The following is a 25,235-nucleotide window of genomic DNA, read 5'->3' as shown; positions in this document are numbered from 1 at the left end:
TGATCATGCTGTTCTTTCTTGGAAAATATCTACTTGTATTGAAGCCCCGATTAAATCAGGCTACATGCTAAATTACAAAGCTGGAAATTATGATCAATTAGAAGAATACTATCTTTGGTCCAATGGTATCAGTTACTGAATGGAAAAAGTGTTAGCAAGGCATGGGAATCTTTGAAAAAGTGCTTGAATGAGGCAGTATCTGAATGTATCCCTAGTGTTCAAAGAATAAATAGGTTGGGAGTGAAATGGATGTGCAGCCTTATTAAGCAAGAGATCAACAAGAAGTCGTCGATGTGGAAAGAATATCGTGAGAATAAGAGTGAGAGGAGTTATGAAATATATAAAGCTCAGGCCAGAAAAGTAATGAGTATTGTGAGAAAAGCTAAAATGGAGTATGAAAAGAAATTGGCCATGCAAGCTAAAGGCAATCCAAAAGAATTTTATCATTATGTCTAAAGCAAAAGAAAGAATGAATGTGGAAGAATAACTTTATTGAATGCAGATGGTACATGAATGTCAGAAGCTAAGGAGATTGTTCAGTTAATGAGTGCTCACTTTGCTAAGATGTATCAACCAGGTGTATGTAGCATGGTGCTACTGCTACGTTAGATGATGAGTTACGGGTTCATGAAAATGAGGTTGAAGTGCTCTTGCATAACATGGATAAGAATTTGTCAATAGGAAGAAGCAGATGGAATATCTGCCTGTATGTTAAAGGAATGTTCAGCTGAATTGGCTAGGTCTTTCACACATTTGTATAACTTGAGTCTCAGCTCAGGAATGGAAGGAATGTATGATAGTTCCATTGCACAAGGGTGGTGCAAAAACTGATGTGTCTAACTACCAACCTATTAGTATCTCTGGTGTGGTAGTGAAGATTTTGGAGAAGTTGGTAAGAACTCGCATACAGAAATGGGTAGACAAGCATTCTATACCATGCAGGGAACAGCATGGGTTTACTAAAGGAAGGTCATGTTTTAGCAATTTGCTCATATTTTATAACAATGTTACAGCCAAGTTGGATAAAGGGAATGGATACACTATGATAATGTTGGATTTTTCTAAGGCATTTGATAGGATACCACACGATAATCTGTTGTGTAAACTGGACAATATGGGACTAAAACGTAATCTCTTGACTTGGATCAGGGGATGGTTGACAGACAGATATCAAAAAGTGGTATACAGTGGTTGTAAATCTGCCAGATTTAAGGTAACCAGTGGTGTACCTCATGGGCCAGTCCTTGGGCCATTATTGTTCAATCTATACATTAATGACATCAAGCAGGGTATATCATCAGATTTGCAATTGTTTGCTGATGATGCGAAGATAGGCAGGGCAATCAGGGATGCTACTGATATTCAGAAATTACAAAATGATTTGAATAGACTGGAAATCTAGGCTAACGAAAATGGCTGTCAGTTTAATGTTAGTAAGTGTAAAGTTATGCACTTTGGCGTGATTAGAGTTTCAGCGGCATGTTATATTAACAGGTTATGCTACAAGAAACTGAAGAGGCAAGGGATCTTGGTGTAGTGATGGATAAGAATTTAAAGTTCAAAGGTCACATAGCAAAAGTTGTAAATACAACTCAGAGGATAATGGGTATGTTGAAGCGAACCTTGACATGTAAGGATAAAGAAGTAATTTTGCCTCTTTATAAGGCTTTGATAAGGCCACACTTGGATTACTGTGCACAGATTTGGTCTCCCGGATTCCAAGGAGATAAAGAAGCTGTGGAAAGAGTGCAAAGAAGAGTTACAAAGATTATATCTGGATTATGGGATTTAGATTATGAGGACAGATTGCGAGCATGTGGATTACGGACTCTGGTTAACAGGAGAAAGAGGGGTGATATGATAGAGGCCTATAAACTTTTAAATGGGTGTTATAGCATTTCCACTGATGAAATTTTTCATTATATGGAAGGCGGGGCATCTATGGAAGTTAAGGTTGTTCTCATTCAAGAAAGGGATAAGAGCTAGGTTTTTCTCCCAGAGAGCAGTGAGTGAGTAGAATAATTTGCCCTTATGGGTAGTGAGTGCATCTAGTGTGAATGAATTCAAGGGTAGGTATGATAGCTGGGTTGGGTAATTTACAGCCTCCCTTGATGAATCCTGTACTCCCTGGAGGTCTTAGATAATAATAATAATCTTGAGTGTTTAGGATTATCTGAAGATTACTCAAAGATGTATTTATTGTCTGTAACTTGTGATGGTGCAGCTGTATTGTTTGATGTGCGTAATGGTGTAAGGAGGCTAATGCAAGAGAAGTTTTCTAGTGTTATTTTCTGGCATTGTGCTAGCCATCGCCTTGAATTGTCTATTAGTGACACAGTGAACAATGTGGCAGGAGTGAATCACTTTAAGAGTTTCATGGACAAACTTTGTGACTTATCATGCTTCATCTAAGAATGTTAAGGAACTACAGGAACATGCAACGACTCTAGAAATTCAACTTCTTAAAATTGGCAGAATTTTAAGCATTTGCTGGGTTATATCTAGCTTTTGCACTGTTTCTGCAGTGTGCCAAGACTTTGATGCCCTCGTCTATCACTTTCTGGAGGCAAAAGAAGGCAGCAGAAGAAGCCAAACAGATCGCTTTCTTTATGAGGGCCTTTTAAGAAAAATAACGTCATGCAAGTTTGTTCTTGATTTGGGCTTTATGTGTGATGCTCTCCAAGAACTTAGTGATATAAATCTAGATTTACAAGAGAGAAATATTGACTTGTACAAAGCAGACAGGAAGATTAAGAATAGAGTTCAACTTTTTGAAGAAAGAATTGAAAATCCTGGTCCATACTACAGTATTTCTCTTGAAAGTCAGAAGAACATGAAGTTCAAAGGGATTGAGCTCCACAAAAATGAAAGACACAGTCCTGCAATAAGTTCATCTGCTTTCTATAAAAGTCTGAAAGAAGCTGTTGGAAAGAAGGAGATGATGCTGATTTGCCTGAATGTGCTAAGATTTTAGATTCCAAGTTTTGGCCAGAAAATCCTGGGAAGCTTCTGACGATTTGGTGAAGCTGAAATTAAAAAGTTATCACGCAAACTTCACTTAAATGAAAGAGAAGCAGTTCGTGGTTTCCGTGAATATCTTCAAGAAAATAAAGTTCCGGCCATACTACTTCCTCTAAATCACACTTTGGGCACAATTGCAATATCTTCCAGTGAATGTGAAAGTGGTTTCTCTCAGATGAATCTTATAGTAACTTCATCTAGGTCATCTCTGCTTGTATGGACAACTTCTGCACCGATGTTCATCAGGATAGTAAGACCTCATCTCACTCAGTTCAACCCTAGCAAATATGTGGATTCATGGCTGCTCTGAGGTCGTCATTCTGCAGTTGATACCAAAATCAACAAGCAATCTAGAGACAACAAGGGGTATGTTGGATGATATGTTGAAAGTGTGGAAGTTGCTCTAATAACATCTTCGTGGTGAGACCGGCATGAAACAATATGGGTATGTTGGATGATATGTTTAAAAGTGTGGAAGTTGCTCTAATAACATCTTCATGGTGAGTACCGGCACCTTTTTTCCAAACAGCACTGGTTGTGACTATTCTAGCCTGCTGCTTATAAGTTTCATAACGGACATCATCCTTATGCACACAGTATTCCCTTCCACTTCATCCTTTTCTTATGAATCTCTTGCTTAATAATAAGATTACACATCCATTTCATTCTTGCCTTATTTATTCTTCAAACTCTCAGGATGCATTCTGATATCGCATCATTTAAGTATTGTTTCTCTACTCCTTACTTGGAATTAACTGGTCGTTTGAACCCAGTAGAGTATATTGAGATTTTAAGACCTCATTGCATTCTTCAGAAGAAAAGTCATTAAAAAAGGGCTTTTCCTCTTAAGGTGAGTTAAAAATCTCATAGCAAAGTCACTCATGTAATGAAGACTTTGCTATAAGATTTTTCTTCCTTGAATTCCGGTGTTTCATCGTGAAAAACCTGGCATGCTTTTCATCATGTTTTTTAGCTCGTTGTCAAACCAACCAGCCAAAGAACATTTTCTTCAGCTGTTCCAGTCAGTCAGATTAGAGCAATAAAAGCTTTAATAAAAACATTAATAAAACAAATAGAGCTCTTTAAGTTGTGCCCTTCACTAACTTGGTTGTCTGTGTTGATGGGGTCTCCATTCAACAGGTGTGAGTGAGAACACCACTATAAGCTTAGATGTTTGTTCATGTGTGTAGTAGTGAATTTCTGCCTCCAGTATGCCCAATACTTTTTTTTTTAAAGAGGTCTGGAAGTGGATAATAACAAGTTTCATTTTGTTTCCTAGAGCAGGATTTCTGGATTATCTAACCCACTGTACTCTATATTTATCATACAATCTTTTGTGAACAGGATTCACATTCAAAAATAAATAACAAAATTAAAAATATTTTTTATTAATAAAAATAAAATAAAAATAGTATATTGTCACAAGGTCTTGGAGAAAGATAATTTGCTCAAGTTTTATAACAAGGTGACAGCTGAACTGGATAAGGGAAATGGGTTTACAGTGATACTGCTGGACCTGGCAAAGGCGTTTGACAGGATACCACATGGAATTATATGCAATATTATATGCATGTGACAATTAAATTCCTGGAATGCACATGTTGCTTACTTGCAGACTAGTTGCTACTATCATCTTTGAAATAATTCCCTTGTGTAGCAGTGCACTTAGACATATCGGAAAATCTGCATTCTGTCAAGGCATTATTCAGTTTTTATTATTATTATTATTTTTGGGCTACTCCAGGGAGTCCTTAGACTCATCGAGGGAGGCCCTAAACATCATGTCCACATAACTATACGCCATTCTCACAGTATCTATCATAACTTGCCTTGAACTCGCTCACTGTCATAGCACCCACAACAGACTCTGGCAGCTTATTCCACTCATTTACCACTCTAAAAGTAAAGAACCCAGCTCTAACACCACTGCTAACCACACTCTTGCCCAGCTTCCATAGGTGTCCCCTAATTCTCCCACCACCAGTCCTGATCTCAAAAAGATCCTCTGAATTAATCTTATAGAATCCTTTTAGCAATTTGAATGTCTCAATCATATCTCCCCTTTTCCGCCCATCAACCAGTTTCTGCAACCCACAAATCTTCAACCTGTTCTCATATGGTTCATTCCATAGACCTGCTATCATCTTAGTCACTCGCCTCTGGATCCTCTCCACCTCCTCCCCACCGAGAAGGAACTGAGGTGACCAAATCTGGGCACAGTAGTCAAGATGAGGTCTTATCAAGGCTCGGTACAGAGGTACAATAATTTGCTTGTCTCTGCTCGTTAAGGTATTTTTCAACAACCAAGTGAGTTGATGAGCTGATTTAGCTACTTTCGCAATGTGCCCCCTAAACTTCATCTCCCTATCCACCAACACTCCCAAGTCCCTGGCCTCATCAATCTCTTGGAGTGCAGTTCCACCCATGTGGTATACTGCTGCTAATCTTTTCACCCCAAAATGCATAACCTTACATTTTGTCACATTAAATTGACATCCATTCTCCTTAGCCCAGAACTCCAATTTATCTAAGTCATCCTGCAAGACTTTGACATCTTCTGCATTCACTTTCGCCGTCCTCAACTTTGCATCATCAGCGAACAAATGAACTGTTTCACTTAGATCCTTCCCTATATCATTAATGAACAGATTAAACAACAGTGGTCCAAGAACAGAACCCTGCAGCACCCCACTAGTCACAGGCCGTCTTTTGGACTCCACTCCTGAATAAACCACTTTTGATATCTCTCCATCAACCACCCACCTATCCATCTCACCAACCCTATATCCATTCCCATATGTTGTAGTTTACGGATTAGAATTCTATGTGGTATCCTGTCAAACGCCTTTTGCCAGGTCCAGCAGTATCACTGTAAACCCATTTCCCTTATCCAGTTCAGCCGTCACCTTGTTATAAAACTTGAGCAAATTACTCAGGCATGATCTACCCTTTACAAAGCCATGCTGTCCCCTGTACAGTATCTCATTTTCATCAATCCATTCCTGTATTTTTCCCTTGACTACTTTCTCCAAGACCTTGACAATGACTCCTGATATGCTGATCAGTCAGTAATTTGCCACCATAGTCTTGGATCCTCCTTTATGCAGTGAAACTATTTTCCGCTCTTTTCACGCCTTCAGGACTAAACCAGACCTGAGACTCAGATTAAACAACATGGTCAAGGGCACTGATAATTCCTTAGCCGCTTCACGCAAGACCCGTGCCAGTATACCATCCAATCCCACAGATGTATTCACATTAAGGTTCTGTAATAGACTATTCACTTCCACTTCATTCATCACAATTCCCGTATAAACTAATGGCTCCTTCATTTTTTCAATGTCACCACCTGGATGATATACTTTTGCAAAGTGTGCGCTCAGTAACTCCACTATATCGACTGGTTCAGTGACCTCCTTACCGTCATTCCTTAAAATCATTTTGCCATGTACAGTTTTTTTCTTGCTTGCAGCATATTGAAAGAACTGTTTGGGATTCTCTTTTGCTTGCATAGCTAGTTTCCTTTCATAATTGGCTTTTGCTGTTTTTACCACACTCATTACCCTTCTGGCCTGCACTTTATACCATTCGTGTGCCTGCAAGTCACCACTCACAGTGAGTTTAGTCTAGCAAATCCAGAGAATGGTCCGAATTTGGGATTTCATTTTTTAGCCATAAACTCATAGAGAGCTATTGAATTATGTGCAGGGGCATTGTTGTGATGGATGGATGATTCAGTTATTTGGCCAAGTTCAGGTCTCTTATGAACACTTGGCATAACTTTGTGAGTACTTCTGTATACCACTGTTGGTTCACTGTTTGTTTTCAAAGTGAACTACATCCTTTTGATCAAAAAACAAACACATATTGTCTTGATCTGCAATCAGTGACATTCATTCATTTTTCAGTCTTGGTGAATATTGTTTTCCATTTTGTGTCATACTAAAAGCACTAGTTTCATTACCAGTAATAACTATCAAAAACATTCAACTCTGAATAAAAATCAGAACAAATGTCAAGCTACCACTTCTTTTTGATCTTCACTCAGAATTTATGGAGCCATAAGTTTGTCATTCCTAAATCATCTGTCTAAATCTTCCTCCCTGTTTCTTTGTCTAAATTTAATTTTCTGCCATTAATCTATATTAAATTGTGTGTGAATATTATGTTTTCTATTTTGTTTCAGGGTCAATACTAAAAGCACTAGTTTCATTACCAGTAATAACTATCAAAAACATTCAACTGTGAATAAAAATCAGAACAAATGTCAAACCACCACTCCTTTTTGATCTTCACTCAGAGTTTATGGAGTCATAAGTTTCTCATTCCTAAATCATCTGTCTAAATCTTCCTCCCTGTTTCTCTGTCTAAATTTAATTTTCTGCCATTAATCATATATTAAATTGTGTATCAGACTAAACTAATTGCTGTACTCTTTTCACATTTTCACATGGTTGATGAATTTATGGTTGCCCAGTTCTCTCGTTGTATCTTTCATCTTCCTATTCCTCTTTAAACCTCTTACAAAACTCAAATATGCTAGACTTTATCATGGCATCATCATCACTATTTTAACACTCTTAAAATGTCTAGTTTAACTTAAACTTTTGTCTAACTTTGTATACAACTTGATGTCAATGCACTGTTCTAAATTCCATTCACTAAGTTTTCCATGGAAAGCAACAAACCACACATGCAAATTCTACCACAGCTTGTGAAGTGCTGGCCTGATTGCTTTGGTATAATTCAGAGCATGAACCCAGAGATTTCCAAACATGCAGCGTCATGTTGTTTTGCACCTCACCATAAACAGAATATTACCAGGCCAGTCTGGGAATTTGTCACACCTTTGATTTTGTATCTTTGTATGCACTCAATCATTTGCATAACTTTTTATGGTTTCAGTAGCTATTGTTTGTCAGTGACTATAAAATGGCAGTGGATTTGCATCCATTGCAATAGACTCCCAAAGCAAGACTTAAGTTGAATTCTAGTTGCCTACAACAGGAACTTTTTTCTAAGCTTTTCTTTGACCAGTTACTAAGTCGATGTATGGCACTGGCAAGCAGGTTTTTTTTCCCCAGAAACTTGGGTTTTTCATCCATAAACTCAAGAAAAACGATTGTAGAACCACACTGTTTCAAACAATAACATATTGGCTTACGGCTAAGGACACAAAGCAGCAGCACTCATTTGCTATCTTTTCACTGGATGCTACTTTGGCTGGCTATATCTGATTGGCTACTGGAAGAAATTGAACTACCCACTCAGTTAACTAAAGTCTGATAATGCATAAAGTGACCTCGCCTACTCCCTGTAAGGAAATGAAAGGTGATAGTGGAGTGGATATTTATTATCTGTTGTTTAATGGCTTGATACGTAAATGAAACCCCTTTAGGCGATTAGTTTGATAGCTATATTTACATTTTTCATGTGGTGTGAAGAAGCTGCTAAGTGGCTTTGGTGCAAAATATCTTTGTATGATATGTGTTGTTTGTGTGATTTTAAAGCTGAATAGAAAATCTGTTAATCATGGATAATGATCAGCATTATATCTGCAAACATGCATACATAACAAAGAAAAAAAATGAAGATACACTAGTAAATTATAAAAATATTACCAGAATTATTAATTTCAGAATGTGAGTTGTAATATTTTTTTGCAAGTTGTTAGTTATTTTTTATTTCTGTTTACAGGGAAACAGGTTCTCATTCCTCATCTACGTCAGGGTCTACAGTCATTCTCGATAGTCCTGCAGCAGTATTACATGCTCCAAAACTTCCAAATACTATATTTAATGGATTAGACTATCCTTCATCTTCAACTTCTAATCCATTACCACCAATTGCTAATCCTGTGTCATCAAGTAGGAGTGGTGTTGTCAGTGGCACTGGTGGCGGGAGTGGTAGTGGTGGTGGTCACGGAAGTAGTCATAGTCCTCACACTCCCTTACATTTGTTTGCCGGCTCCTTAATGAGTCGTGTCCGGGCAGCTCAGGGTATAGCAACAAGAGGTGTTGTTACCACAACTACCACTTCTAATCTTTCTCAAGCCCCAAGTTCTCAGGGAGGAACAGACACAGATTTAGCTTCAAGCTGTAGAATTAGGTTTGCAGAACCTAGAATTCATGCTTCAAAACCCAAGCATTATTATAGGTTCTGGGTTCTACCAATTAAATTTATGAAGATACATTTTGACAGGCTGGCCCTGCTTGCACTGTTGGACCGGTAAGTGATAATTAATGATAATACAGGGTGACCCATAAGTCATGAAGGGGTTTAAAATAAGTGGTTTATCATAACTAATAAAAAAAAATCTCCTTTTTTTTGCATTTCATTATAACCAAAAAAGAATAAAAATAATTAATAAATAAATTTTATTAAATGTTTAAAACTCTTTGGGACTTAATGAGACATCCTGTATATTGTTCATGATAATATTTAACCAAGTTTAACTTATCTGTCAAATAATTTTATTTCTCTCTCTCTCTCACTCACACACACACACACAAAGGTTAAGCATTTGAATGTTACTGAAGTTGATATTTCTTTCTCTTGTATAAAGTATATTAATAAAGTATCATCAAAACATTTCTTTATTAATTGGATGTTTATGGCACAATAATTTTTAAAATAAGTATGGGTAGTCTGCTTACTATGATTAATTGGGACCGAAAAACATTATAGTAAGAGAATTTCACAATTACCAAGCAATATGGTCCAATTTTTTTCCAATAAAATTATCTGTGTTGCCATTAAAGATGCAAAAATGCTTGTATGACATTTTTCAAGAAAACTTGTACCGAAAACAGTTGTAAATTACACTTAGATCATGAGAAAACTAAATAAGTAAAAAATAAAAACTTGAAAAAATTTAACCAAATTTAAATGACATTTTTGGAAACAAGCTCAAAAATTCAAATGTATTTGACAAATAAACACAAATATCCATCATATTGTAATATTTAAAAAAAATTCAAAATTATAACAAATTTAAATGAAAAATGTTTCCTTTTGCAGTATGTTCTAAAACAATACCCTCATTCCTGAGCAGTTTATTAATTCAGTGATTCCTGTTGAATATTTAAAATGACAGTTGAGCGGAATTCTTGTGAGAAATTGTTAGTTTTATTGGATGAAATTCTTTGGTCATTCATGTAGTTCTTTGAGGTTCATAATCACTCTGATTATTTTTGGAAAGAGAAGCCAGTGATCTTACTTGCTCTACTCTCCTAATTTAAAATCAATGCATGACAAAAGAAATTGAACCTGGTATGAAGAGAAGAGTTGAGATTCTTTACAATCTTCTGACAGTGAGAAGTAAGTCACTCTCTTCTTAAAGAAGAAATCAGTTCTCACTTCTTTTTGTTTTGACATCTGATTCAGGATGTGGCCATCTGAGAATCAATTTTGAAACAAGGCTTGAATGCTCTCTCCAACAGACACACAGTATCATATGAAGGCAGCAAAGACCTCAGTTTGTATAGCTAATCAAAGGTTTGCTGCCTTCATATGATACTGTGTGTCTGTTGGAGACACACAGTATCATATGAAGACACATAGTATCACACAGTATCATACATTACATCATGCGTTCTTTTGTAGTCTATGAATATACAGGTTCTGATGAATCTTATTCATTGACAACAAGGATTGCTTCTACAAAGAGATTTAATTGAAGCAAGCCTCACATCTGTAAGGAAAGAAGAATTTTATATGTTCCTGCTCACTTGGAGATACAAACCATCTTATTAAACTCTTAACTATATGGGCTTAGAAATGGAGGAAGTACTGTAAAAGGAATCAGAGATGATAAAGGTGACATGAAAACTGAAGATAACAATATTCTAGATGTCTAGAGTAATTACTTTGAAAGACTGCTAAATATAACAAGCAGTAACAGAATGGTGGTACAAAAAAATCAGCAGGAATGCAATCTGGAGCAAATATCAATACTTGAAGTAGAAAAAGCCACTTAAAGCAGAAAATGTGGGAAGGCAGCTGGAGTAGACAAAGTTTGGCAGAAATGCTGAAGTATGGAGGTATAAAAGTTTTACAGTGGCTGCATTGCATAATTCAGAAGGTCTGGTCAGAGAGTCGAATTCCAGAGGATTGGAGTAGAGCTTTCATAATATACTCATCTATAAAGAGGGATGAATTTGTGTTCTTGGTAAGATTTATGCAAGTATACTTGAGAAACGGTTAAGAAGAATTGTGAGAGGGAAGCTTGGTGAAGAACAAGTTGGATTCCGGCCAAATAGAAGTTGTCAGGATCAGATTTTCACTTTAAGACAAATTGTTGAGAAATCTTGGGCATATATAACAAGGATTTGAATTTAAGTATTGTTGATCCGGAAAAGGCATATGAAAAGGTGCCAAATGAAAAGCACTTCAAACACTAATTATATGGTGTAAATGTGATATTATATCAAGCAATACATAGCCTTTATTTAAGCTATAAATCAGCAGTTAGAATTGAAGGAAGTACAGGAAGATGGTTTAAAGTAAAATTAGGTGTGCGACAAAGATGCACATTAACTCCACTGTTATTCATTATCTATATGACATTATGAACAAAAGTAGTATTAAATCTGATATCAAAATTGGTGCTGTTAATCTTATCTCTTTAATTTATACAGATGAAATTAATTCTGAATAAATCCAGTACAAGTCTGCAAGATTCCCTGAAAATTTGTTGTTATTTCATACCAAACCTATTAACTGTTGTAACAGGTTTGGTATGAAAATCAACAATTAAAAGACAAAGACAGATTGAAAACATAAACTTTATCCTGAATGGTGAACCTATAGACCATAAAACGTTTCAGCTGTTTAGCCTCAATATTTAGTGAAGATGGTAAATTAAATATGGAAAAAGACAATAGAATTAGTAAAGCTGGTATGGTAGGAAGTCAGTTGAATAAATTTATATGAAATAAGAAAGAAATTAGTCAAAACACTAAATTAGCTGTATACAAGACAGTGTTTAAATCAATTTTAGCTTATGGATCTGAGAGTTTGGGTTAGAAATAAAACACTTCATCAAAGAATATAGACCTCTGATATGAGAGTTCTGAGAAAGAGTAGTAGAGTTCACAGTTGGCATCAGTGGCAGTATCACATCAAAAATGCAAATATTAGGAGAATGGAAAAAGAAAGATTAGCAAACCAAGTGTTCTTTGCCAGGTTGGCTGGAAAAAGACCCAGAGGAAGACCAAGATGTAGATGGACTGATACAGTAAAAAGCAGGTTAAAAGACAGAAATATAAGATCTGATAATATTGGAGTCTTAGCAGATAACAGATTAATTTGGAGGGAAATTATTGATCAGAAGTTAGTAATGGTATAATAACTTTTTCATGTAGTACTATCATAATTATCCTCTACACTCCCTGAGGGTACATATGAGGAATTTGATGATGATCATCACTATATGGACAGAATCTTTTTTTTTTTTTGAATGAGGCTAAATTTTTTCTTTCACTTTTTTTGGCAAAGAGAATTTTTATTCTACTTGTGGATGAGCTATTGATGAGGATAAATTGTCGTTGACTAGAATAAGGTTTAAAAAATTGGAAATACAGGAATACCTCGATTTATCGCAGTTTATAATTTGATACCAAAATTCCAATTATTGCACTCCAAATTCGAATTATCGCGGCTGCGAGATGTAGCCCGCTACATATGCAACCAGTTCGAGTTGCCACTCTCTTGTAGCGCTTCGGAATCCCCCTGAGGAATCCCCCAGTTTTCAAGATTTGAGTCATCAGAATTCAAGGGGAACCGGCCTACCACTCCGGAACTTGGGGGGAGGGGGCATAGGCATCAGAGGGTGGAGTCCCCCTAGTATATATATAAAGTGAGAGTAATTGAATATAATAAAATTTTATCGTTTTATTGATTACTTCTAATTTATCTGTAAATAAGCATTTTATATTTTCTTGATTTAATAAGAGTCGAGATCATCATTATTTGTTTTTAATAAGGAATTACTATGAGTATTTAAATAATTATAATAGTGGAATTAACTCACATAAAATATTATTTATTAGTATAATTTTCGCCTGAGTATCAAAGGCATCTTCAGTACAAAGCTGATAGAACAATAACTGACAATTCCAAAAGGTGCCACCTAAGTAGCTAATGTAAGATCATTAGTAGCTAATGTAAGATCATTAGTAGCTAATGTAAAAAAGGTCATTAAATTTCCTAACTTATTAAAAAATAAAAAAAGAATAAAATAAATAACTAAATAAAATATATGTGCACGCACACACACAATTAAAAAAAGTTAAGAAAGATTAGCTAATTTAAAAAGTACTATCTCCCACAAAGGGGATAGTGTAGACCATCGGATCTGTTTAAGTTAGGAGAGTGAAGTAAAGCTTCGTATGTTTCTTTTTATAAAGCCGCTCCATGATGAACCGACTTTTGTGAAGGACTCTTGTCTTGTTCCAGTGAACTCTATGTCTAGTGTTCAAGGTATTCGATATAAGACTTGTGTTCTTCTAGCCGAATAAAAGCAGATCTTCCTGTTTGTCCAAAATAAGATAACCCACAAGAGCAAAGAATCTGGTAGACACCTGGATGATTGAGATGTGGAACCTTATCCTTTGGAGAAGTGAGAAGAGTGAAGATTTTTCTGATTGGGCGAAAGGCAACAAAAATATTTAGTGGTTTTAAAACTTTTAAAGTGTTAAAAGCTCTTTTCATGAAGGAATTCTTATAACCATTAGATAAAAAAGTTATAAAAAAAATGTACAAGTTCCAGCCTTTTGACTGGGATGGTGATGAGATTCAGCATGGATATAATGGCTTATATGAGTCTTCTTCCTAAAAACAGAGAAGTGTAGGCTACCATCTGGTTGGTGAAGAATTAAAAGATCTAAAAAGGCTACCTTTTTATTTACTTCTTTCTCTAGGATGAATTCGATTCTTGGATGAAGTCATTTAATTTAGGGAGAAACTGTTGTAATTCATTAGAAGAGCCATTCGAGATATCAAAAATGTCATCTACATATATGAACCGATGAGTAGGTCGGTGTGGAATGTTGTCAAAAATATATTGTTCAAAAGTGCTCCATAAAGAAGTTGGCGATATCAGGAGAAATTGGATTGCCCATTGCTGTTCCTTCGATTTGTTGATATAACTTGTTTTTAAAGGAAAAATAACCAAATCAAATATTTTAACAATGTCTGAAGGAAATTCTTATTGTAGTAATTCAATGCTGTCAGATAAAGGAACATTAGTAAATAATGAAACAACAACTTAACTAATCTTAATATCCGAAGCATTCAAATGAAGATCTGAAATTTTATTTCTGAAATCCAAAGTATTTTTTTATATAAGTAGCAGTTCTAGTTGAAGAAGTGAGTAAATTTGATAAAAATTTTGAAATTTTATAAGTGGCACAAACTGTACAGTCTATACCTGGTTTATAAACTTTTGAAAGACCACACAATCTAGGTGGATGACCTAAGAAGGTTTTAAGTTTTTTCTTTTGATCTTCATCCCATGTAGACACATTATCTATAAGAGAATCAAGTCCTTTCAATTGACTGTTGGTAGGATCTGATGTGAGGGGCCTTTAAGTTGAATAGTCTTGGAGTAATAGAGACATTTTTCTCTCATATTCTCTTCTATCTTGAATAACTATAGACTTTCCTTTTTCAGCTTTCGTAATTAAATTATTATTATTCTTCAGTGCTTTAAATTCAGAGTAAGAGAGATTAGGATGAGGAGGCTTGACATTAAAAAGAATTTTGCACATTCAAAATGCATCCTATTAGCTGTTTTTTGTGAGATACCTCTGTCTATACTATGAAAAAATCCATCAGGGGTACCTTATTTGGAGCAATGGCGAAATTATGTCCTTTTGATAAAACAAAATGTTCATTGTCTTTTAGTGGATGGCCGGAAACATTGATAACTAGTCTATCCATATCACAGACATTAGTACTAGTTCCAGAGTGGCTCACCAGTGCATTAAACTATGCTTTAACTTATCACAAGAAGCATTAAAAGCCTTTAGGTATGAAGTCGAGACTGTATTAAAAGTTTCAGCCACTAATACAGATAGGGCCGTTGCCAGATTAGATTGCACCCTGAGTCAAACAATTAAATATCACCTCTGATGGATTATAAGACAGAAATATAAGAAAATCTCCAATTGCTATTTTGTTTTTATTACAAGAGAAACATTAATGCAAAACAATTGCATAATAATATTAATTAAATGTTTGCTCTGCAGGGAAATTGCACAATAAAACTGTTTATAAGCTCTTCTAAATTTAAATTATGTGCTGTGTTCTCCTCTATCAATATAGTTGCTAGATCAACTAATCTTTCTTGGGCCATTGCTCTTTGAAAATAATTTTTAATCAGTTGAAGCTTGGAAAAACTTCTTTCCGCACTTGCTACACTAACAGGAATTGCTAGCTTAGCAATGGCACCTACCACAATATGGCTCAACGAGTGCCCTTATAAGCCATGCCGTGAGGCTGGCTGCCTCTATGCTATACCCTGTCGACAGTACTGAATACAGACTATTATAATAACGGAATTAACTCACGTAAATTATTCTTTATTCGTAGAATTTTCACCTGAGTATCACAGACATCATCAGTACAGGTACAAGGCTATCTAACAGATAAGCTTAGTTGTTGATGGTTATTCATGACTTATTTTTCACGGTATTAACAACACCACAAACACTTTTATCAACAAAGATGTTTTATTAATGCTTATATTTCGCTGATTTTCAACTCGGCATCATCAGAGCACAACACACTTGTAAACGCAACAGCGAGTGAGTGAAACAATATAATTGCAAAAGACAAAAGACCTAAAGTCCTATTTTTTCGCACTTATCAACAAAGATGTTTTATTAACACTTATATTTCGCTGATTTTCAACTCGGCATCATCAGAGCACAACACACTTGTAAACGCACCAAAAAATAGGACTTTAGATCTTTTGTCTTTTGCAATTATATTGTTTCACTCACTCACTGTCGCGTTTACAAGTGTGTTGTGCTCTGATGATGCTGAGTTGAAAATCAGTGAAATATAAGCGTTAATAAAAGATCTTTGTTGATAAAAGTGTTTGTGGTGTTGTTAATACCGTGAAAAATAAGTCATGAGGTACAAGGCTAATTAAACAATAACTGTTATATTCACAAAGTGCCACCTAAGTAGCTAAGGTTAAATTTCCTAAATTTATTTAATTATTATTTTTAATTATTTAAATTTAATTATTTAGTTATTTAATTATTAAATAATTAATTCAATTATAATAATTTAATTTTTAATTTTGATTTTTTTATAATTAAATATATATATGTGTATAATTATATGTTAGGAAAGATTTGCTGCTTTATAAAGTACTATTTTCCACAAGGGGGAAAGACGTAGACCATTGGATCTGTTTAGGTTAGGGGAGTGAAGTAATGTTTCACATGTTCACATGAAGATATTCTCAGGCGCAAACTTTGTGTGCTCTTGGATAAAGGATTAAAGGATAAAGGATTAAACTAAATTTATTATAGTCTAACTAAGTGAAAAATAAACTTTCAACATCTTTCTCTAAATCCAGAGTAATTTAATAAAAAGGTGGCACACCGTTTGGCAACTCCTATAGGTAAAGATGACCTCGCTATTGCTTCTGCACCTCTGGGCCTGGCTCCCACTGAAGAGACCTCAAAGATCGAAACTAGTCTGGGTAGTGGCCCTTCCCTTAATGCATAACATTATATATCTGCAAGGAGATGTGTTTTGCATTATTGGAGATACTGGGATAGAAGTGATGGTAACTTGCTCCACCTTTGCTACGAGTTGCCTGGTGTTGTACTACCTTACCCCAGTCCTGAAGATATTTTCAGGCACAAAATTCGTTTGCTCACACTTGGATAAAGGATTAAACTAAATTTATTATAGTTTCACATGTTTCTTTGTATATAGCTGTTCCATTAGGAACAGACTTTTGTGAATGACTTTTGTCTTGTTCCACTTAACTCTATGTCTGGTGTTGATTGCATGTTCTACAATTCCAGACTGTTCGGGTTCAAGGTACTGGATATACGACTGGTGTTCTTCTAACCGGACCTGAGCAGGGCATCTGGTAGACACCTGGATAGCTGAGATGTGGGAGCTTGTCCTTTGGAGACATTAGGTATGTGGAGATTTTTCTGACGGGTCGAAAAGCCACACAGATATTTAGTGGTTTTAGCACCTTAGCTATGTGTTCACTAATCCCTTGGTGTACAAGGGGTTAGTGAACGCATAGCTAAGGTTAGGTTAGGTTATATCTGTGTGGCTTTTAGACCCATCAGAAAAATCTCCACATTCCTAATGTCTCCAAAGGACAAGCTCCTACATCTCAGCTATCCAGGTGTCTACCAGATTCCCTGCTCATGTTGGTTATCATATTTTGGACAAACAGGAAGATCTGCTCAGGTCCGGTTAGAAGAACACCAGTCGTATATCCAGTAACTTGAACCCGAACAGTCTGAAATTGCAGAACATGCCATCAACACCAGACATAGAGTTAAGTGGAACAAGACAAAAGTCACTCACAAAAGTCAGTTCCTAATGGAATGGCTATACAAAGAAACATGTGAAACATTACTTCACTCCCCTAACCTAAACAGACCCGTTGGTCTACGTCTTTCCCCCTTGTGGGAGATAGTACTTTATAAAGCAGCAAATCTTTCCTAACATATAATTGTATACACATATATATATTTAATTATAAATAATAATAATAAATAAATTTAGGAAATTTAACCTTAGCTACTTAGGTGGAGCTTTGTGAATATAACAGTTATTGTTTAATTAGCCCTTGTACCTGTAGTGATGATGCCTGTGATACTCAGGTGAAAATTCTATGAATAAAGAATAATTTAATACGTGAGTTAATTCCGTTATTATAATAGTTAGTAATATGTCTACTCACGGTACTTCCTTACTGAAACTGAATACAGATTCCAAGGCGTTCTTGAATTAACAACTTCTCTATTTAAGAAGGCTAGAGATTTTTTAGCTTCGTATAGCTGATAAAAAGTGCTAGCCTTTAAATAGATCCGATGAGCTTTTTGAGACCTAAAAACTTCTTTTAATTTACAGCATGTAGGAATAACCTGAGAATAACTATCTTTCAGCACTTTGGGAATATTATTCTGTTAATGCATTTAGCTTTCTTTACTGATACTTTACCGTATCTAGCAGACTATTTGGAAATAGACTCTCCATAAAGTCTTGATATGTGTTTCAATAAGGAATTACTGAGAGTGGGCATATTTAAATAAATATAATACTGGAATTAACTTGCATAAGATAGCTCAATTTTAGGTTATTCCTACCTGCCATAAATTAAAAGAAGTTTTAAGGTCTTCTCAAAAAGCTCATCGGATTTATTTAAAGGCTAGTAGGTCACTTTTAAAGAAGAACACACGTCTTATGTTGAATACCTTAAACCTGAACAGTCTGGACTATTGCAGAGCATGCCATCAACACTAGACATAGAGTTCATTGGAACAAGACAAGAGTCCTTCACAAAAGTCGGTTCCTCATGGAATGGCTTTGTGACCAAACATGTGAAACTTTAGTTCACTCTACTAAATTAAACAGATCGATTGGTCTACGTCAGGGGTGGCCAACCTTTTATAGTTCATGCGTCAATTTTTTCATTTTTTAGTTAAGATGCGCCGTACAAACTTATACCACTTTTCAGCGCTTTTAAAATATGGTAATATGGATATATTTAACAGTTATACATAAAATGATTTATTATATATATGATAATATAGACACTTTTAGCAGTTTTAAATAAAAGGATTTCATATAAAGACAAGATAAACATTAATTATTTTGTTGACTTTTGAAATTGCTTTGCTTTTGCTAAGCTTGTAATGTTTGGAGTTAAATCAGTTACAGAAAGCATCAAACAGTTTTTCAAATTTGAATCAGTCATTTGCGACTGTAGTTTGTTCTTAACACATTCGCTGCCACGCTACTTCGGCATAGTCTGTTCCCGTACGCCGAGCAATTTCACTTCTTCAAGGTCAGTACGGTAATCTCGTTGCCGGCGGTAAGCGTCCTACGAGTATACTCATAGTTGGCTTGTGCAGAGCATATACCTTCTATGAGAATACACAGTTTTGATGCTAGCTCCACAAGCCAAGCATTTTCACTTCTTCAAGGTCAGTACAGTAATCTCATTGCCGGCGGTAAGCATCATACGAGTATACTCGTAGCTATCTTGTGGGGCTGTTTTACCAACTACGAGTATACTCGTAGTTGGCAGCGAACGTGTTAATCATTTTCATTTATGAAAATGATTAAGAACAAACTAAAGAAGAGAAAGCCTTAAACTCCACCCCACAAAAACCCACTATTTGACTTCGTTACATGGATGATGTGTTCGCTATTTGGCCACATGGCTCAGACTCACTCCACTCCTTCCTAACACACTTAAACAACCAACACCCCAGAGTCCAGTTCACCTTAGAAAAAGAGGAAAACAACACCCTCCCCTTCCTAGACACTTTAATCACCCGCCAGCTTGATGGATCTTTGGTTTTCTCTGTTTACAGAAAACCCACCCATACTGGCAGATACATTCACCAGCAATCCCCCCCCCCCCCTCACAACAATATGGGGTTATAAAAACACTATATAACTTGGCAAAATTAATCTGCTCAGATGACAAGGCTCTAACTACTGAACTAAACCACATCCATAACACTTTCTTAGCCAATGGCTATAACCCCAAAAAAATCTTAAAAATACTCAAACCAGTAAACCACAACCCCCCTCACCCCCTCCACAATAAAGATTCCACCAAATCTATCACCATCCCCTACATCCAGGGCAGGCACCTCTGAGAAAATAACCAATATCCTCAGAAAATATGACCTTACTTCTTGTTACAGACCATATAAAAAGTTGGCATCCCTTATCCGCTCTACCAAAGACCAACCACTTCCCCTAGATCTACCTGGTGTATACCAGGTCCCTTGCAGCTGCAAATTGTCCTACTTTGGCCAAACAGGCAGAACAACAAATATCAGGATTTCAGAACACAAAGACTACATCCGGTTTCGCCAGTACAGCCGCTCTGGGCTGGCAGACCATGCCTTAGATACCCACCATAGAATTCGTTGGAAGAAAACAAAAATAATACACCGCAGCAAGTTTAAATATGAAAGATTATTCAAGGAATCTTCAGCAGCTCTAAAAAACATTCCTAACCTCAACAAATTTGGGTGCACGAAACTACCCCAAATTTGGGAGACTTACATTTTGAGAACTTCAGCCCAACTGCCAAGTCAACCAAATTAGCCCACCAGAGGGCACCATTAGGACTGTAGGAACAATATTAGTTTCTTGCTTTCTTCCTCATTTGCTTTTAGTGCCTGTGTGCACATACCATATCTTTATGTTCCTGAAGATAGCAACGTGACATTGCCGAAATATAGAAGTTATTTATTAAAGAGTTACCTTTAATTAATATACTTTATATGCGTTGTTAATTCCGTAAACTAATTACCAGTTATGCATCTGTATGTAGTTCCAAAATGACAGATATAACTCTGAGCAAATTTTCTCAGTTCTGGAAAATGTTCACAGGTCAATGATCGCCAGAAATTAATTATATCAGAAGCATCTGGGAGTGATGGAAGTTCATTAAATTTCATTTTCAATAAAGAATTGGTTCTGAGATCAATAAGTTCCATTTGTATGTTACTAGGCATCGTCAAGATTTTTTGTTCAGTAAGTGAAAAGGGATTTATAAATGCAAGTATGCAGTCTCCTTCTTTGGCAAAGTTGCTAAAACGAATGTTAAAGGACTCTTGTAACAATCTGAGTTTCTCAGTATATTCTGTAAAGTTGCCATTATTTTCAACAGATTCACTATGTTCTTTTAAATGTGGAAATTGACTTAAATCCCCATTTTCTAACTGGGAGATGAACAGTTTTAATTTCATTTTGAATGAACTGATGTCATTTACTAAGCTAGGAAACAATTTGTTCTTGCCCTGCAGTTTCAAATTTAGATCAATGAAGTGGCTGGTAACATCAACTAAAAATGCTAAATCAAATAATCATTTCTCAACACACAACAGGGCTTTTTCCTCATGCAGCTCATCCTTCTCTTCCAGAAAATTACGAACACTTTCTTTCAGCTTCCAAAATCTACTGAGAACTTGTCCTTTAGAAAGCCAGCGCACCTCACAATGAAGGATGAGATCACCATATTCCATATCTAGCAGTTCACAATATTCTCAGAATTCTCTTCTGTTTAACCCTCTTGCTCTAATTTTATTCATACACTTTACAACTGGTATCATAACATACCTCAAATTTAGTTTTTCTACACAGAGATTCTTCATGTATAATACAGTGATACTTTAGTAGAGAACGACCTAGAACCTTTCAAGTAAAGTTACAGTCCCAGAAACTCTACCTATCATTGACGGTGTTCCATCAGTGCACACACTGATGAGCTTACTAGAATCTAGTTGTTGATTTTCTAGACATGACTTTACTTTGTCAAATATGTCTGACCCTCTGGTTTTTCCATGAAGTGACTCAAGACCGATAAGTTCTTCAAAGATGTTAGAATTACCATCAATTCCTCTTCTAAAAATGCTTAATTGGGCTACATCACGTATGTCAGCGGATTTGTCCAAGGCTGAAGAAAAGAAAGCACAAGCATGAATAAGGTCTTTCAATTGCTCAGTAACATCATGGGAAAGTTCTTCGATGAGTCTTCTAATTGTTTGCTTGGACAGAGCAATTTGGTTTACTTTTCTTACAACATTCTTATCACCAAGACATTTTGCAAATTTTTTGAGACAGGGCTTAACAACTTCCTCTCCATCAGAGAAAGGCTTGTGTTTTTTAGCCAACACAAAGGCAATTTCATAAGATGCCTCCAGCATTGCCACACTTTCACAACTTAGTTGAGTGTTGATAGCTCTTTCCATTATGTGGGAAAGAACTGTAGTAAGAAAAATTGGATTGTAGTTTGGTGCTATAGATTTGTTACTCTTTTTAGGAATAGGTTGAATATGGGCTAATTTCTGTGGTGGTTGGTAGTAGGACTATATTTTTGCATTAGTGATCTTTTTTTTTTTATGTAACTGATTGTTCATGTCATCTCGACTTTGTCATTTTTCTTACAATTGTTGTTGTAATCTTCTCCCTTGCTCCCACTGTACGTTAATGAGATCTGGCCAGGCTCATGCATGTGTAACATGGTGGCAGTACCTTCTAACATGTTATTCACACCAGTTACACACATTGATATGCTTGTTGGCATATGACAAGTTACTGACTAGGTATTGGAGAGTTGTTCCATTAATTTTTTGTGGGAAAGAGAGTGGAAAAAAGACGACACAGAATGGAAGTCAACTTAGGAGTACAGACCTTTAGAGTAATCAGAGGAATGCTATCAGAGCCTGGAGACTGTTTGGTATAGAAAATTTTCCTGATAATATTTTGATGAAAGGACATCATCAAAATGGGATGGTTTTTGGGGGGATATTTACCAAAGTCAGTTTTTCTGTGGATGAAGATGCAACAGCAGTGGGGAGAAATTGCAACCAATGGCTTTAACTAGAGACCAGAATGATGGCTACCATTTGGACAGAATTCAAGTTTCCTGCTTTTACCTCTCTCAGAGACAGTTTTAGAAGTGTTGATAGTTTCTTGTAGTTATTCTGAGTTTTTGTATAAGCAGTATAGGTGGATGAAGTTTTGATTTCAAGCCAGTTATAGTTATAGTATGTTTGATTCTTCTCTTGTACAGCTTTGGCACACAATCAAGGCTTAGGTGGATATGGGAACTTAGTGTGAAACAGGAAATTAATGTTTTCATACTGATAAGAATTATTTTGGTGATATGTTCTGTACATACATTTAGGTTATATGGCTGGAAGCAATAATCCCTCCAAGGAAATGTGTCTTGATAGTTCACTAGATCATCCCATTTGGCTTTCTTATAATGCCATACAATGTGTGGATGCACATGATGGTGTTTGTGTGGCTTCATGTGGGAAGAGATCAGCATGAAATTGTGGTCTGAACTACTTAGAGGACAGATTAAACATAACATAAGTTGTAACCTATGGGTTACAACTGAAGAAGAGGTTCGAGTTGGTAGCCATTGTCTGATATTCTGGAGATCATGTGTATTATTTGCATAAGGTCATTGGTGATGGCAAATGACTTGGTCTCTCTCTACTTGCTTGATCTGTGCAATTGGAATAGCACAGCTAGCTGATATTGTGAGCATTGAAATCTCTAAGGAAAATAACGTCACTTAGAAAAGTTGGATTAAAGAATATCGACATTTAAGGAAAGGAAATCGAAGCATTCACAATGGTTAGTAGCATTATGAGAGCAGATGAATTTGATAGAATGAGGTACAGAGATTTACAGCCAGAGAAGGTCCAAAATGGGAGATTCCAGGTTGGGCACTTCTTTACATGGTATATCAGAGAGAACATGTGCACAAACCCCACCTTTGGTGCAAAAAGAGTTAAAAGAGTGTGTAACTGAGAAAGTTGAGGTATGTAAGGCTTAGTGCTTGGGGATAGAAATTTGGGTTTCTGTCAGAAAAAGTAAGTGGAGTTTTGTAAGAGATGGAAATGGACATCATTGAGATTTGAACAGAGGTTACATATATTGGTGTAATGTATTTGGAAGGTTCTGCGAAGTTTCTGTTGACTTCAGTGATCACGCGTTCCCTGTGCCGTGCTAGAGTTTGAATTTCTGTTTCAGTTTGACTGTATGATTGGATAAAAATCACTTTTAAATGAGATAAAATTATAGAACACAAAATCTAATGAAGACAATCCAGAGTGCCACACAATGATAAAGAGAGAAATAATAAACAGAATTATGGAAAGAATTGTCAGTAGTAAAATATCCACATATTTTGAGAAATTCAGCATAATATCTAACATACAATATGAAATCTATATTGTGTGTTGGTTGTATACAACACCGATATCCCATGTTACAGAGTTTCTGACACAGTCTCTTGACATGGGATCTCAAACTTTTTTAAAACCACTTACACCATAGAACAATCAGCTCTCTTAAATAAACTTAAGTATTGTCAAAAGTAGTAGTTACACAGATCGAATACTTGGAGCACTACCATATGCTTTACTTTTCTTTTTCTATAATAAATTTAGTTTAATCTTTTATCCAAGTGTGAGCAAACAAAGTTTGCGCCTGAAAGTATCTTCAGGACTGGGATAAGGTGGTACAACACCAGGTAACTCGTTGCAAAAGTGGAGCAAGCTAACATCACTCCTATCTCAGTATCTCCCATAATGCAAAACACATCTCCTTGCAGATATGTATAATGCTATGCATTAAGGGAAGGGCCACTACCCAGACTGGCTCCCACTGAAGAGACCTCAATAAGTGGCCCTTCCCTTAATGCATAACATTATACATATCTGCAAGGAGATGTGTTTTGCATTATGGGAGATACTGAGATAGGAGTGATGTTAGCTTGCTCCACTTTTGCAACGAGTTGCCCGCTGTTGTACCACCTTACCCCAGTCCTGAAGATACTTTCAGGCACAAAGTTTGTTTGCTCACACTTGGATAAAGGATTAAACTAAATTTATTATAGTCTAACCAAGTGAAAAATAAGCTTTCAACACTTTTCTTTTTCTGTTGCACAGATTTTTAGCACCATATCTACAAATTATACCCCAATAATAAAATAAATTAAAAATACATTAATTAATAGAAAATACCTCAATAAATAAATTTTAAAAATCTCCAATCTTATAGGAGCACCTTATTACATTATTAAATAATATTACATATTATTTTCAGCAGGCTGTACTCACTGGGGATGGGGGGGGGGAGCAAGAAAGAAGCACAGATATATGTAAAGAACTAAAAATAGATTCAGTATTGGACAAAATATGCATATATCCAGTGAAGATTGAACATGTTGTAAGAATGGACAATTCATGACTATCCAAAAAAAAAAAAAAAAAAAAAAAAAAAGATACTTCTATACCACTCATTTGGAGAACACAGGAGTCAAGAACAACCAAAGAAAAGATGGAATAAGACTGGAATAAGCCATTTGGCCTTAATGCTTGAAAGGAGGATGATGGGGGGGGGGGATTCTGTAGTAGTCCACACTGCAGAAAGTAATTCATACTTTTTTTAACATT

General features: G+C 35.9%; 1 protein-coding gene across 1 annotated transcript in view; it reads left to right on the top strand.

The window, feature by feature from the left end:
• pcx (pecanex) overlaps nucleotides 1-25,235 on the top strand; it is a 621,557-nt gene that overhangs the window by 299,193 nt on the left and 297,129 nt on the right. Inside the window, exon 13 of the mRNA XM_090398640.1 lies at nucleotides 8,719-9,249. Within this exon, the coding sequence (XP_090254766.1) occupies nucleotides 8,719-9,249 (531 nt within the window). The remainder of the gene's footprint in view (nucleotides 1-8,718; nucleotides 9,250-25,235) is intronic.

This window comes from Typopeltis vanoorti, chromosome 10 (assembly GCF_054136105.1).
Source record: "Typopeltis vanoorti isolate ZY-2024b chromosome 10, IOZ_Tvanoo_1.0, whole genome shotgun sequence".
Taxonomy (NCBI): domain Eukaryota; kingdom Metazoa; phylum Arthropoda; class Arachnida; order Uropygi; family Thelyphonidae; genus Typopeltis; species Typopeltis vanoorti.
The sequence above is the reverse complement of the archived record's forward strand: the minus strand, read 5'-3'. Positions and strand labels throughout refer to the sequence as shown.